Source organism: Syngnathus floridae, chromosome 4, assembly GCF_059516105.1.
Source record: "Syngnathus floridae isolate MCC-2025c chromosome 4, RoL_Sflo_1.0, whole genome shotgun sequence".
NCBI lineage: Eukaryota > Metazoa > Chordata > Actinopteri > Syngnathiformes > Syngnathidae > Syngnathus > Syngnathus floridae.
In genome coordinates, this window is record NC_142416.1 from 2,885,039 (window position 1) to 2,899,008 (window position 13,970).

The 13,970-nt window shown below is 48.9% G+C and overlaps 1 protein-coding gene across 2 annotated transcripts in view; it reads left to right on the forward strand.

Moving 5' to 3' along the window:
- LOC148398579 (P2X purinoceptor 3-like) overlaps window positions 1-13,970 on the forward strand; it is a 94,663-nt gene that overhangs the window by 66,716 nt on the left and 13,977 nt on the right. For both annotated transcript variants that reach the window (XR_015858267.1, XM_088374874.1), the window contains one exon: window positions 10,964-11,100. Coding sequence is in view for 1 of the 2 variants with exons in the window: in XM_088374874.1 (XP_088231000.1) it covers window positions 10,964-11,100 (137 nt within the window). In the remaining variant the exon portion in view is untranslated. The remainder of the gene's footprint in view (window positions 1-10,963; window positions 11,101-13,970) is intronic.

Genomic DNA, 13,970 nt, shown 5'->3' on the forward strand with positions numbered 1-13,970 from the left:
ATTTCCCTCTCGATAGTCCCGGAGGCGGGCTATGGTGCTTGGGTCACATCAATGCAACTGTCCACTACCAGGGAAAGAACTACCCTCTGGCTAGGTAGTTGGTGTGAGGCCCAATAATTTACTGAGCAGACCTCTGTTGGTAACAATTAACCAAGTACGGCAAGTGGATGATGTGACACGAAGTCATCCATAGCTTTTAGCAAGCTTTTGGTGAGCACGCCACACTGATCAAAACTGATCCTGTAAAAATAGAGGACGATGCTACACCATACGTCATGCACAACTCCCGTCGCATGCCCTTCCCCCTTTTAGACAAAAAAAGGAATTACACAGGATGGAGAAGGCTGGCGTTATTGAACAAGTGACGCGGCCAACAGAATGGTGTGGGCCCACGGAACTTATTCTAAAGAAAATTACCGTCAAACCTTGGTTTTCGAACGTCCCGGTTCTCGAACAAATCGGATTTCAAACAAAAAATGAGAGATTTTTTTGCTTCAGTTGTCGAACAAAAATTCCGAGGTCGAACCTCGCGAGATGAGCTGAGAGGACCCGAGAAAACCCGACCACGCGGCCCGGATGCCGACTGACTCCGTTCGTTGTTATTGTATTTTCGTTACTTTGAGGATAAGTCAAAGTCAAAGTCAAAGTCTCCTTTACTGTCAATTCCTCCGCATGTCAAGACACACAAAGAGATCGAAATTACGTTTCTCACTATCCCAGGGTGACAAGACAGAGTTCACAACGCACATACAAGTAAACAACACAGGAAAAATAAAACAAGAAGATGAACAATAAGAGTGATAGCACGCTAGCCGCTCCCGATGCACAGCAGAGTCCGGAAAGATGACAGTCAACCAGGCCACTGTGAACACGAGCACACAGCAGGCACGCACTGTCCGGTTCGTGGATCCTATCAGGCGAACGCAACCCATCTTGTTGTCCCGCGAACGAACGTACGCCAGGAGAATGGAAGGCACGGCTGGGCGAGCTGGGTTGGCCGCAAGCCTGGCCCGACGTCTCCGCGCTGGCCCCTTTTCCGCTGCCTCGCAGACCCGCTGCCGACGCATCCCAACAATGCTCCAGGACGGAGCAGTCCGAGCTCACGACGCAGTCCAACCGGGGGAGGAAGAGCAGGCCAGTCCGGCGTCGCTCCATGACGAAGCAGTCCGAGCGCCCTTAATCTCTCCGCACCAAAGTCCAGAACGCCATAAAACCCACTTCCGCCGATGTTGAGCAGAACATGCCCGCCACACTAGTAGCACGACGTATCACACGAGACGAACACACACAAAACTGACGGACAAACACTCAGTAAACACTCACAAAACACCGAACGGGACAGAGAGTGGCCGCTGCGTGTGCACGCGCCGCCATCTTGAACCATGATTGTATTAACCCCTAATCATGCCTACAAAGAAAGCAAGTGGGAGCAGTAAAGCCATCCTAAAACACAAAGATGCTTTTAAAGCAATGCGACAGTGAGCGCCCGGTGAGGTCTACTTAAATTTTGGAAAGTCCATCAGGACTTTAAAAATATTTTCTAAATATTTCTGTCAGAATAATGCGACCAGCGCAGTGCAGTTGCGCGGTTGTCGGCGCGCTACGGTTGTGCGTTCGGTGGTGCGCTACAGTTACGCGATCGGACAAAAATGCGTAAATGAAAAAAATACTTAAAAAAGGCTTTTTTTTTGTCTTGGAACGGATTTTTTTTTTTCCATTATTTGTAATGGGAAAAATAGATTCAGAGTTCGAACAATAAGTTTCTCGAACCGCGTTCTGGAACGGATTGTGGTCAAAAACCGAGGTTTGACTGTACAGGCAAGGCCAGGATATGCTTAGAATGAAGAGGTTAAATAAGTGTGTAATAAGAGAGCGATACGTCCTGCTCATGGCCGACAAAATAACTGTTGAGTGGAGCAGCTGTGTTCACTTCCCTAGATGCTGCGAGTGGATTTTGGCAGATTCTATTCTACCCAGAAAGCTACAAATTGACAACTTTCATCACACCCTTTGGCAGATACTGCCTTAAAAGATTACCTTTTGGTATTTCCAGCACACCTGAAATCTTCCAACACAAAATTTTAGAGACACTGCAGGGGCTGGATATATACTACATCCACACAAGACTTTTATGAACCTTTATTGTTGTTTTATACACTTTATCCATCCATCCATCCATCCATCCATCCATCCATCCATCCATCCATCCATCCATCCATCCATCCATCCATCCATCCATCCATCCATCCATTTTCTGTACTGCTTTGTCCCTACTAGGGTTGCGGGCGTGCTGGAGCCTATCCCAGCGGTCATCGGGCAGTAGGCGGGGGACACCCTGAACCGGTTGCCAGCCAATCGCAGGGCACACAGAGACGAACAACCATCCGCACTCGCACTCACACCTAGGGGCAATTTAGAGTGCCCAATCGGCCTATCAGAAACCACCTTCATTCAACCATTGGTCTCCGCAACACCGCTTTGGACTGGTTCATTTCCTACCTCTCCGGACGAACCGAGTGTGTATCCTTGGAAGGTGTGAAGTCCCAGACCCAGTCTGTCACCTGTGGAGTTCCCCAAGGATCTGTACTCAGCCCTATCCTCTTCACTTTGTACATGTTACCCCTCGGCCGTGTCATCAGCAAGCATGGTTTTTCTTCTCATTGCTATGCTGATGACACACAGCTCTACATAAAACTGGACCAAACACCTAATTCAATCTCCACTGCACTCACCATCTGCCTGGATGAGATATAGGCATGGATGAGAGAAAACTTCCTGCAATTAAACAGCTGCAAAACGGAATCCATCCTCATTGGGACTACCCACCAGGTCACATGATCCCCAATAACAACCAACACTTTTTCTGGTCAGGACATTCCGCTGTCATCCGTCGTCACCAATCTTGGCGTGCGAACGGACCCCTACCTCAATTACGAGGCCTACATCAAACACATCTGTAAAACATCATTCTTCCACCTTAGAAATATAGCCAAACTCCGTCCCACCCTGTCACTGCAGGATGCGGAAAAACTCGTCCACGCCTTTGTCTCCGCCAGGCTCGACTACTACAATGCACTTCTCGTCAAGAACCGTCAAAAGCTCCAATATATCCAAAACAGCGCCGCCAGGATCCTGATGAGAGTGCGCAAATACGACCACATCACACCTATCCTCCAATCACTTAACTGGCTTCCCATTTCTTCTCGGACCGAATATAAAATCTCCCTGCTGACCCATCAATGCATCCATGGCAATGCACCCCCTTACCTTAAGGACAAGACTCTCCAGTCTTCCACACGGAATCTTCGCTCATGTAACACCTACCTCCTCAAACCCCCAAAACTAACCTCCGTTCCATGGGAGACCGGTCTTTCTGCTCCGTCTCACCCACATTGTGGAATGGCCTACCAGTCCACTTAAGAGCACCGCAGTCGCTTGACACTTTTAAAAACGGTCTTAAGACATTTCTTTTTAAAAAGGCATTTCCTGTAGCACTTTGAGATTTTTTTAAAATGTAAAGTGCACTATAAATATAATTTATTATCATTATCAAGCATGTTTTTGAGATGTGGGAGGAAACCGGAGTGCCCGGAAGAAACCCACACGGGCTCGGGGTGAACATGTAAACTCCACATAGGAAGGGTCGGAGGTGGAATCGAACCGGCACCCGCCTAACTGTGAGGCGGACATGCTAACCAGTGTGTCACCGAGCCGCCGCTGTTAAAACATATTAAAGTTAAATCAACTTGGCGTTGACATGGCATTACTAAAAATGTAGAATGTAAGTCTTCTCTCCAGCGTCGCTGTGATGCACTCTATGTATCAATCCAGAAGCCAATAATATCTGTGAGGGTCTGTAGACATGTACACACCATACACCAGTGCACAACTTAATCACTCGTTTGTTATTGTTCTTTAAATATTTTTTGTATTCTTAAACACTTTTGTAAAATTTTTAAAGTCAAACTGACTTGAGGAAACATTCTTATTCATTTGAATAAATAAGAAAATCAATATGAGTAAATATATTGTTACAAGACTTTTATGATCCTTTTTTGAAGTGTAAACGTGTCTGGTTCCTCTCTGCTGACTGACGCGCCCCTGCGGCCCAGCGCATCTGCACAAGACTTTTATGATTTCATTTTTATACACTCTATTGTACTTTTACATATATTATTGTATTTTGAACACTTTTTAAAACAATTTAAAGTGTCAAGGCTCCTCTCTGCTCTTGCATGCTGGCCGACTGACGCGCCCCTGCGGCCCAGCGCGAGCGCATCCGCGCAAAACTTTTGTAATTTTATTTTTACACACTCTATTGTATTTTTAAATACGTTATTGTATTCTAAATACTTTCTAAAACATTTTAAAGTGTCACGGCTCCTCTCTGCTCTTGTGTGCTGGCTGACTGACGCGCCCCCGCGGCCCAGCGCAAGCGCATCCGCACAAGGCTTTTATAATTTTATTTTTATATACTCTATTGTACTTTTAAATACGTTATTGTATTTTAAACACTTTTTAAAACACTTTAATATGTCACGGCTCCTCTCTGCTCTTGCGTGCTGGCCGACTGATGCGCCCCCGCGGCCCAGCGCGAGCGCATCCGCACAAGACGTTTTTTATAATTTTAATATTGAACAGTTTATTGTACTTTTAAACATTTAAACAGTTTAAAGTGTATCGGCTCAGCTTTGCTCTTGCGGTGCTGACCGGCTGACGCACCTCGGCAGCCCAGCGTGAGGGTATCCACACATTGCTCAAAGGCACAGTGGCCGTCCCAAATCCTGGACGACAGTGCTTTTTTTCTACGTGCGCGATTACACTCACTGCCATTGTCACGACTGTTTCTACACGGCGGTGCATTTCTCCTTTGTGCGCGGCAGTCACTGTCACGTGCTGGTGCCACCGGCGACAGGACCACGCCCCCCTGTCAATGGAATCGCCGTCACCTGCCACAGGCTCATGGACAGCGCTATATCAGCGCCGCCAGCGCAGACCTGAGTGTCAGTCTGTCCCTTGATGCTGCTTCGCTCATCAGTCCCGAAGATACTGACTCGCTTGACTATTTGGAACCCCGCAGAATCGTTTGTCCTCTCCAGAACGGGCATTTCAGGAGCTTAAGAGGAGGTTCACATCCGCTCCCATCCTCAGGGTTCCCGATCCCGACAGACAGTTCGTGGTCGAGGTGGACGCCTCGAACGTGGGTGTCGGGGCGGTGTTGTCTCAACGTAGCCGCCAAGACGATCGTCTCCACCCGTGCGCCTTCTTTTCTCGCCGTCTGTCGGCCTCGGAACGAAACTATGACATCGGGAATCGGGAGCTTCTCGCCGTCAAGTTGGCCTTGGAGGAGTGGCGGCATTGGCTGGAGGGCGCCACCACTCCGTTCATCGTCTGGACCGACCACCGCAACTTGGAGTATCTGCGATCGGCCAAGAGGCTGAACGCAAGACAAGCACGGTGGGCTCTGTTCTTTGACCGGTTTGAGTTCTCTCTTTCCTATAGACCGGGTTCCCGTAACGCGAAGGCGGACGCCCTGTCGCGTTTGTTTCCTGGGGGGGAGGAGGGACAGGGTCCGCCTCCCACTATCCTCCCGAGCTCGGTTCGGGTGGCGGCTCTTACATGGGAGATCGAACGCCAAGTGGAAGCCGCATCACGCGATCAACCCGGCCCCAGCAACTGCCCGGAGGGTCGCCTGTTCGTCCCTGAAGGTCTGCGGTCGTCCGTGCTGCAATGGGCGCACGACTCACGCCTGGCCTATCATCCCGGCGCGGCACGCACGAGGTACTTGGTGGCACAGCGTTTCTGGTGGCCCACCTGGCAAGTGGACACCAGCGATTACGTCAGAGCCTGCTCAATTTGTAACCGCTACAAGACGTCTACTCGTCCTCCGGCCGGGCTGCTTCAACCCTTGCTGGTCCCCCAGCGTCCCTGGTCTCACCTGTCGATCGACTTTGTCACGGGCCTCCCCCCCTCAGAGGGAAACACGGTGGTCCTTACGGTGGTGGACCGTTTTAGCAAGATGATGCATTTCATCCCTCTGCCTAAGCTCCCATCTGCGAAGCAGACGGCGTCCATCATGGTGCGGGAGGTGTTTCGCCACCACGGTCTCCCACAAGACATCGTGTCAGACCGAGGACCTCAATTCGCTTCCACCTTCTGGACGGAGTTCTGCCGACTCCTCGGCGCCACGGCCAGCCTCTCCTCGGGGTTTCACCCTCAGTCCAACGGTCAAGCGGAGCGCCTGAACCAGGAACTGGGCAGGTCTCTCCGATGCATGGCCGCCGGGGACCAGCGCAGGTGGGTCCAACAGCTTCCCTGGGTAGAGTACGCTCAAAATTCCCTCCCCAGCTCGGCTACGGGACTTTCGCCTTTCCACTGCGTCTTCGGGTACCAGCCACCCTTGTTCGCCCACCAGGAGCGTGGTGCGGCGTGCCCGTCGGCCCAGGCTTGTGTCCGCCGTTGTCATCGCGCCTGGGCGAGGGGCCGGGTCACTCTTCTCCGCTCTATTTCAGGTTACGCCCGCCAGGCGAACAAGCACCGGACACCGGCTCCGGAGTACAGAGTGAGGCAGCGTGTGTGGCTCTCGACGCAAGATTTGCCGCTACGAGCAGGATCCCGCAAACTGGCGCCCCGCTTTGTTGGACCGTTCCCTATTCAGAGGGTGATTGGCCCGGCCGCAGTTCGTCTTCTCCTTCCAGAGTCCATGAAGGTTCACCCCACGTTCCACGTGTCCCGTGTGCGGCCCATCCATGAGAGCGCGTTGGCGCCGGCGCCCGTTCCGCCGCCGCCGCCCCAGCTCGTTGATGGGGGCCCGGCTTACGCTGTCCGCTCCCTGCTCCGATCGCGGCGGCGCGGTCGTGGCCTCAAATACCTCGTGGATTGGGAGGGTTATGACGACGCGCACCGCTCCTGGGTTCCGAGCCGCTGGATACTTGACCGTTCGCTCATCACGGAGTTCCATCGCTGCCATCCGGACCAACCGGGTCCTCGGCGCCGGCGCCCGAGGAGGGACGAGGGGAGGTCTTGCCCGCCGGTGCCGGGGTCTTCTGCTCCCACGTCCGTCGATCCTGCGTCTGGCGAGGTGTTGGACGTTTCGGCGGTGTGCTGACCCCCCCCAACCTGGTCGCCCGGGGAATTGCCTTCCTTTTTTGTTTTTTTTGTTTTTGGTTCCTGGGGACGTCGGGAGCCGTCCCTTGTGGGGGGGGGTTCTGTCACGTGCTGGTGCCACCGGCGACAGGACCACGCCCCCCTGTCAATGGAATCGCCGTCACCTGCCACGGGCTCATGGACAGCGCTATATCAGCGCCGCCAGCGCAGACCTGAGTGTCAGTCTGTCCCTTGATGCTGCTTCACTCATCAGTCCCGAAGATACTGACTCGCTTGACTATTTGGAACCCCGCAGAATCGTTTGTCCTCTCCAGCCCGACCGCCGCGCCAGCGCCAGCTGTTCCCATCATCCCCTTCTCCAATAAAGTCCGTCGCTACGCACTTGGCTGTACTGTCCGTTCCCTTACAGTCACGTCTCCGCTCTCGCCCTGCTGGCCTCTGGCATTACGCGCCCTCCGCACTAGAACTCTGAGGCGCGCGTCGCCAATACGGAACTGCTAATCGTCAGTCCTCACAGTTTTGTCCGTTTTGACACGCACGCCTGTCACCTGATTCTCATTTACTGACCCGTTGTGTTACGAGATCCATGCACGACGCGAGCTTGCTGATCGGCTCGTCATTTTAAAATGTGAACATGCTCTGCTTTGCCGTGCTGACCAACTGTCGCACCCCCGCTACCCAGCGTGAGGGCATACGCTCAAGACTTTTTAGAATTTTATGACGGGCAAACAGGACTATCCGATCGGGAGTGAGAAGTAGACACGCAGTTCTATCCCGGTCGACAATCGAGGAGCGGAGACGTGATAGTATGTGTGTAATGAAGTGCAAGTCTGAAGTGCTCCTGATATGTTGACGCAGACGGAGTGAATAAAATGCGGGAGGCTGAGATAAAATGTTGTTAGAACTGCTAAGCCAATCCACTGCAAGGACACAGATCAACATGTTCCCATTGGCCATTAGTGTCATATGGGCAGACAAAGCCCTGCGCTCCAAGTGACACTGCAAAAAGCCATGACCATCGGGGAATCGCTGATGGTGTAGGGGTGCACTTGCCTGTCTTGTTGCCTGGATTGTGTGCTTCATTGCATATGACGCTGTGAATGTGTGTGTGTGTGTGTGTGTGTGTGTGTGTGTGTGTGTGTGTGTGTGTGTGTGTGTGTGTGTGTGTGTGTGTGTGTGTGTGAGAGTGTGTGTGTGTGTGTATCTGTGTGTGTGTGTGTGTGTGTGTGTGTGTGTGAGTGTGTGTGTGTGTATCTGTGTGTGTGTGTGTGGGTGTGGGTGTGGGTGTGTGTGCGTGTGTGTGTGCGTGCGTGAGTGTGTGTCAGACCAAAAAAAAAAATCCGCTATGCACTAAATCTATCTGCAATATTTGTTTAAAAAAATTCCGCGATAGGTCAGGGCCACGATAGGTGAAGCGCGAAGTAGCAAGTGATTACTGTAATCTGTTCCGAAACCTTCACACCTTGCTGGTCTTTTAGAATGCCAAAAAGAACACTGCAGTTCTGAAGTGTTTTTTTTTTATTCAGGCTCCAGTGCTCTCAAATGATCTATGCATAGTGTTGTGTCATTCGTGAACAATTCGTTCAAAAAGAACAAATCTTTTCTGTAACAGTGAGTGAACGGATCACTTCCTGAAGTTATTTGTTCTTTTTTCAGTTCATTTTACCTCAACCAATGCGCAATGACATAACCTATCCAACACAGTAGGTGGAGGTAATGCTCCTTGAAACTGGTGCCCCTAGCCGTAAAACAAAACAAAGAACAAGAATGATGCAAGTTCCTGTTCACAAATGAGTCTGTGAACTGCCTTTACCGTTCATCATCTGAACGGATCAGTGAGTGAACGGCTGAAGATGTTGACTTTCCCGTATGCGAACGAGTCAGTGAGTGAACTGCCTTTCCCGTGCATCAACGGATAGTGAGTAAACGTTTTGAATCTCCAGGCGTGAACAATTTAGTGAGTAAACATGTCGGCCAGTTCACAGTCACTGAACGTAGATTCACAATTTGCCAAAGAAGGAAGGAACCACTCACTGAAACACCACTCCTTTTGTGCTCACGTTCTCCAAGCTAACGGGTAATGTGGAGTCCACCCATAATGTGGAGTCCACGGGTAATGTGGAGTCCACCCATAAACAAATAAGTGAAAGTGGCATACTGACAGTCTCTTGCCAGTACATAAAGGGATGTTTTTCTTCGCCTTATCTTTATTAGATGAAGGATATCCTCCGGTCTGCAGCAGCAGGAATATTATGTTGCTCTTTGGGAAATCTTAATCTGAAAATACTTATTACAATAGATTTTAGATAACCTGTGTATATGTACATCTAAACATTAATATTGGATAATATCCTCTCTGTCGACTCAATTTCATTATATTATGCTGATTTAAAATGATACTTTTTATTTTAAAAACTTGTCTGATGCTCGAGTGTTTGATTTCTTGTTTTTTTATTTTTGCACAACATACAAATCAGACATGTAGTTATCTGCTTTATATGACAATTTATAGAATTCAAGATGGCATTTCTGATGATGCTTTTGCACTATACAATGTGTCATGAGGTTTTATTTATTTTGATTGCATTTAAGTTTCTAAGACCATTTGTTTTTTATTTACGTCCACTGTTCATGATGTTGAAGTATAATTTATATTTTTATGTTGACTGGTCTAGGTCTTAGTATATATATATATATATATATATATATATATATATATATATATATATATATATATATATATATATATATATATATATATATATATATATACATATATACAGTGGAGCCTCGGTTTTCGACCACAATCCGTCCCAAAAGGGTGTTCGAGAAGTGAATCGTTCGAATCCCGAATCATGTTTTCCCATTACAAATAATGGAAGAAAATAATCCGTTCCAAGCCAAAAAAACGAATTAATAGAGTAGGCTTGGCTGGGGAATGTATTGCCGTATCTGTAGCAACTCGCCTGTGTGTTTCATTCTAATAGTAAAATGTATCTTTTTAAATTGTGAGGGGGAAAAAAAGCACAACAAAGAGCAAAGGTTTGTTGGTAAGCACAGTCGCCCCTCTTGCAACATCACTTCCTTTAAGAGCGTCTTTGTTTTTCAGGATCGAGCTTATTGTCGATTTTGCCATGCAAAACTCCCGCGCCAACTCTGACACACGCACACAGGACTCATATTTTGCGATTAATTCTTTTTTAAATTCAACCGTTTTGTGCACTACTTTCCTCTTTTCGCCATTATCAGCTTTACTGCTCCCACTTGCTTCCTTTGGAGGCATGATTAGAGTTGATGAAATCCTCAGAGTAAGGAGAATGTAATAACGAACGGAGTCAGTTAGCATGCGGGTCCTCTCGGCTCATCTCACGAGGTTCGACAACCGAAATTTCGTCCGAGATCCAAAGCAAAAAATTTCAATTTTTTTGTTCGAATACCGATTTGTTCGGGAACTGGGACGTTCGAGAACCTAGGCTCTACTGTATATATATGTATGTGTATATATATATATGTATATCTATATATATATATGTATATATATATATATATATATATATATATATATATATATATATATATATATATATATATATATATATATATATATATATATATATATATATATCGTTTATATACCTTGCATATATATATATATATATATATATATATACACATTACATGTATACATGTGTTAATATATATATATATATATATATATATATATATATATATATATATATATATATATATATATATATATATATATCGTTTATATACCTTCAACTACTGCTCTCGATGAATTAGCATGTGGTTTAACATACATGACCCACTTTTATTCAATGTGTCTCCTTGTTAGGGAGGAGTGATAGGAATAAAGATTGGCTGGGTATGTGATTTGGACAAATCAGACGACCAGTGTAACCCTTCATACTCATTCACCCGACTGGATGCGATGTCTCAGAAAAATGCTATCTCACCTGGTTACAATTTCAGGTATTTAGATCGATGTTTAATACTAATGAATGCCTATTGACTGAACAAAACTGTCCTTGCTTGGCTCTGAACGAAGGCGGACAATTCTTGCTTTGCTCCTGCTCCTCCCTATCTTTCCTGCTTGCGGACTTGGTCTGTGTTCTTGTCGGCCTGCCTCCAATACATGTTATCTGGCCCTTCTCTGGATGAAGATGATCGTTTGGATGCTAGGTCCCCGAATGCACTCCTGGTCTGAGGTGCTAGCCAGTCCTACATATTTAATCTTGAGATCTGTTGTATTTGTATGTATGCTGTTTGTGCTGAGTTTTTTTCTACACTCAAGTTGCCCTCCATCAAGGAGAATAGTTTGAGCCCCAACTTTTTCTCTCCTCCTTCCTTGTGTTCTCTTTTCATCTAAGATCCCAGATCGTTGTAATGGTGAATGCTGACAAACTTGTATGCATCGTCTCCCCTTGTTGGTCATTGTTTTTCATGTTTCCTGTGCCAATTGCGCTTGTTGAGTACGTCTTGTTGCCTGGTAATAGGTTATGAAAAAGCTTGTTGATCAAGCGAGTGATTGATTGATTGAAACGTATCCAAGAGCTTTATATACGACCATCCATCCATCCATCCATCCATCCATCCATCCATCCATCCATCCATCCATCCATCCGTCCATCCATCCATCCATCCATCCATCCATCCATCCAGCCATCCATCCAGCCATCCATCCCCCTCGCTCTCTTTTTCTCTTTCTCTTGCTCTCTCTCTCTCCATCCATCCATCCATTCGTCCGTTTACTTCCACTTATCCGGGGTTGGGTCACAAAGACAGCAGAGAAAACTAGACATGCCTGTCTTCAGCCACTTCATCCAGCTCTCCAAGGTGTTCCGAGGCGAGTTGAAACACCTTGTCTCTCCAGTGTGACCTTGGTCTTCCCGGGGCCCTTGTCCCAATGGGAGGTGACAGGAACACCTCACCAGGGAGGTGCCTTGGATGCATCCAAATCAGATGCCGTGACCACCTGTTCTATTTATCCCTCACTCATGAACAAGATGCCAAGATACTTGACTCCCTCCACTTAGGGCAGGATCTCATCGACAACCTTGAGAGGGTACTCCACCCTTTTCTGACTGTGGACCATAATCTCATATTTGGAGGTGTTCATTTTTATCCAAGCTGCTTCACACTTGGCAGTGAAAGTTAGAGATTGCGGCTTGATGATCCCAGTAGTACCATATTATCGGCATAAAGCAAATACCGAGGCCACCAAACAAACCCTCAACCTCTCGATTGAACCTAGAATGTCACGCCCGTGCCACAGCGCGCTCGGCCTGCACTTCACTCGGCCACACCCCTTTCGTTATCGTAATGTCTGTCACCTGCTTCCTCTTGTTACCCTGTGTATTTAAGCCCTGCCCGTGTGTTTCTCCCTGTCGGTGTCTACTGTTGTGTCCATTCCTGCTCGTGCCCAGTGTTCCTGTTCGTGTCATCTGGTTTTCCCTCGGTCTGTCTGAAGGCTCACGGTCAGAATTTTAACCTTGTCCAAGGGGACTTCATGTCGGTCAGTCTGTCTGTTTTGCTGGCCGTGAGTCTTCCTCCCGTCTGTGTCGTCGGTTCCCCACCTGCCTCCCTTCCAACTCCTTTTCCCTGCAATAAATCCTGGTTCAAGCTGCATTTGGTCGCCCTGGCTCAACTCCTTCCTGACAGAAGACACCGACCATCACAGCGACCAGCGCTTGGACCAACCCTTTGCCGGCTCCCGCAACTGCTGCACGGTCGCCAAGGAGATGAGTTCAAGCGACGCAAGATGCACGGTTGCCCCCCCCCCCAAAACAGATCCGACGGCGCGGATCCAGCGGCCGCCACTTGTTCCGGCGGCGCGGATCCAGCGGCTGTCACCGTCGGCCTTCAACGGTGCATGACGCACGGCCGCCCCCCCGACCCAGTCCCGACGGCGCGGATGCTGCGGCCGCCACCAGTTCCGGCGGCGCAGATCCAGCGGCCGTCACCCAGTCGGCTTCAACGGCGCATGACGCACGGCCGCCCCCCGATCCAGTCCCGACGGCGCGGCTGCTGCGGCCGCCACCAGTTCCGGCGGCGTGGATCCAGCGGCTGTCACCCAGTCGGCCTTCGGCGGTGTGTGACGTGCGGCCACCTCCCCATTTCCTCCCGGCCCATGTTGGACAGTCTTGGATTTTTTCTTTTTTGGGACGTCGGGAGCCGTCCCTTGTGGGGGGGGGTACTGTCACGCCCGTGCCACAGCGCGCTCGGCCTGCACTTCACTCGGCCACACCCCTTTCGTTATCGTAATGTCTGTCACCTGCTTCCTCTTGTTACCCTGTGTATTTAAGCCCTGCCCGTGTGTTTCTCCCTGTCGGTGTCTACTGTTGTGTCCATTCCTGCTCGTGCCCAGTGTTCCTGTTCGTGTCATCTGGTTTTCCCTCGGTCTGTCTGAAGGCTCACGGTCAGAATTTTAACCTTGTCCAAGGGGACTTCATGTCGGTCAGTCTGTCTGTTTTGCTGGCCGTGAGTCTTCCTCCCGTCTGTGTCGTCGGTTCCCCACCTGCCTCCCTTCCAACTCCTTTTCCCTGCAATAAATCCTGGTTCAAGCTGCATTTGGTCGCCCTGGCTCAACTCCTTCCTGACATAGAAATTCTTTCCATAAAGGTTACGAACACAATCTGTGGTTAAGGACAGCCTTGGCAGTGTCCAATTGGATTTGGCAATTCAAACAAAACTTTAAGTATGCGTAATTTCTCTGCCTCACACACCAACTCGGGCTCTTTCTCTGCCAGCTGACATTCCATGTTCCAAGAGCCAGCTTTAGTATCCGAGAATCAATTTGCTAAATTCCCTATCTTGGGCCAGGTTACAGTACAACCAACCTT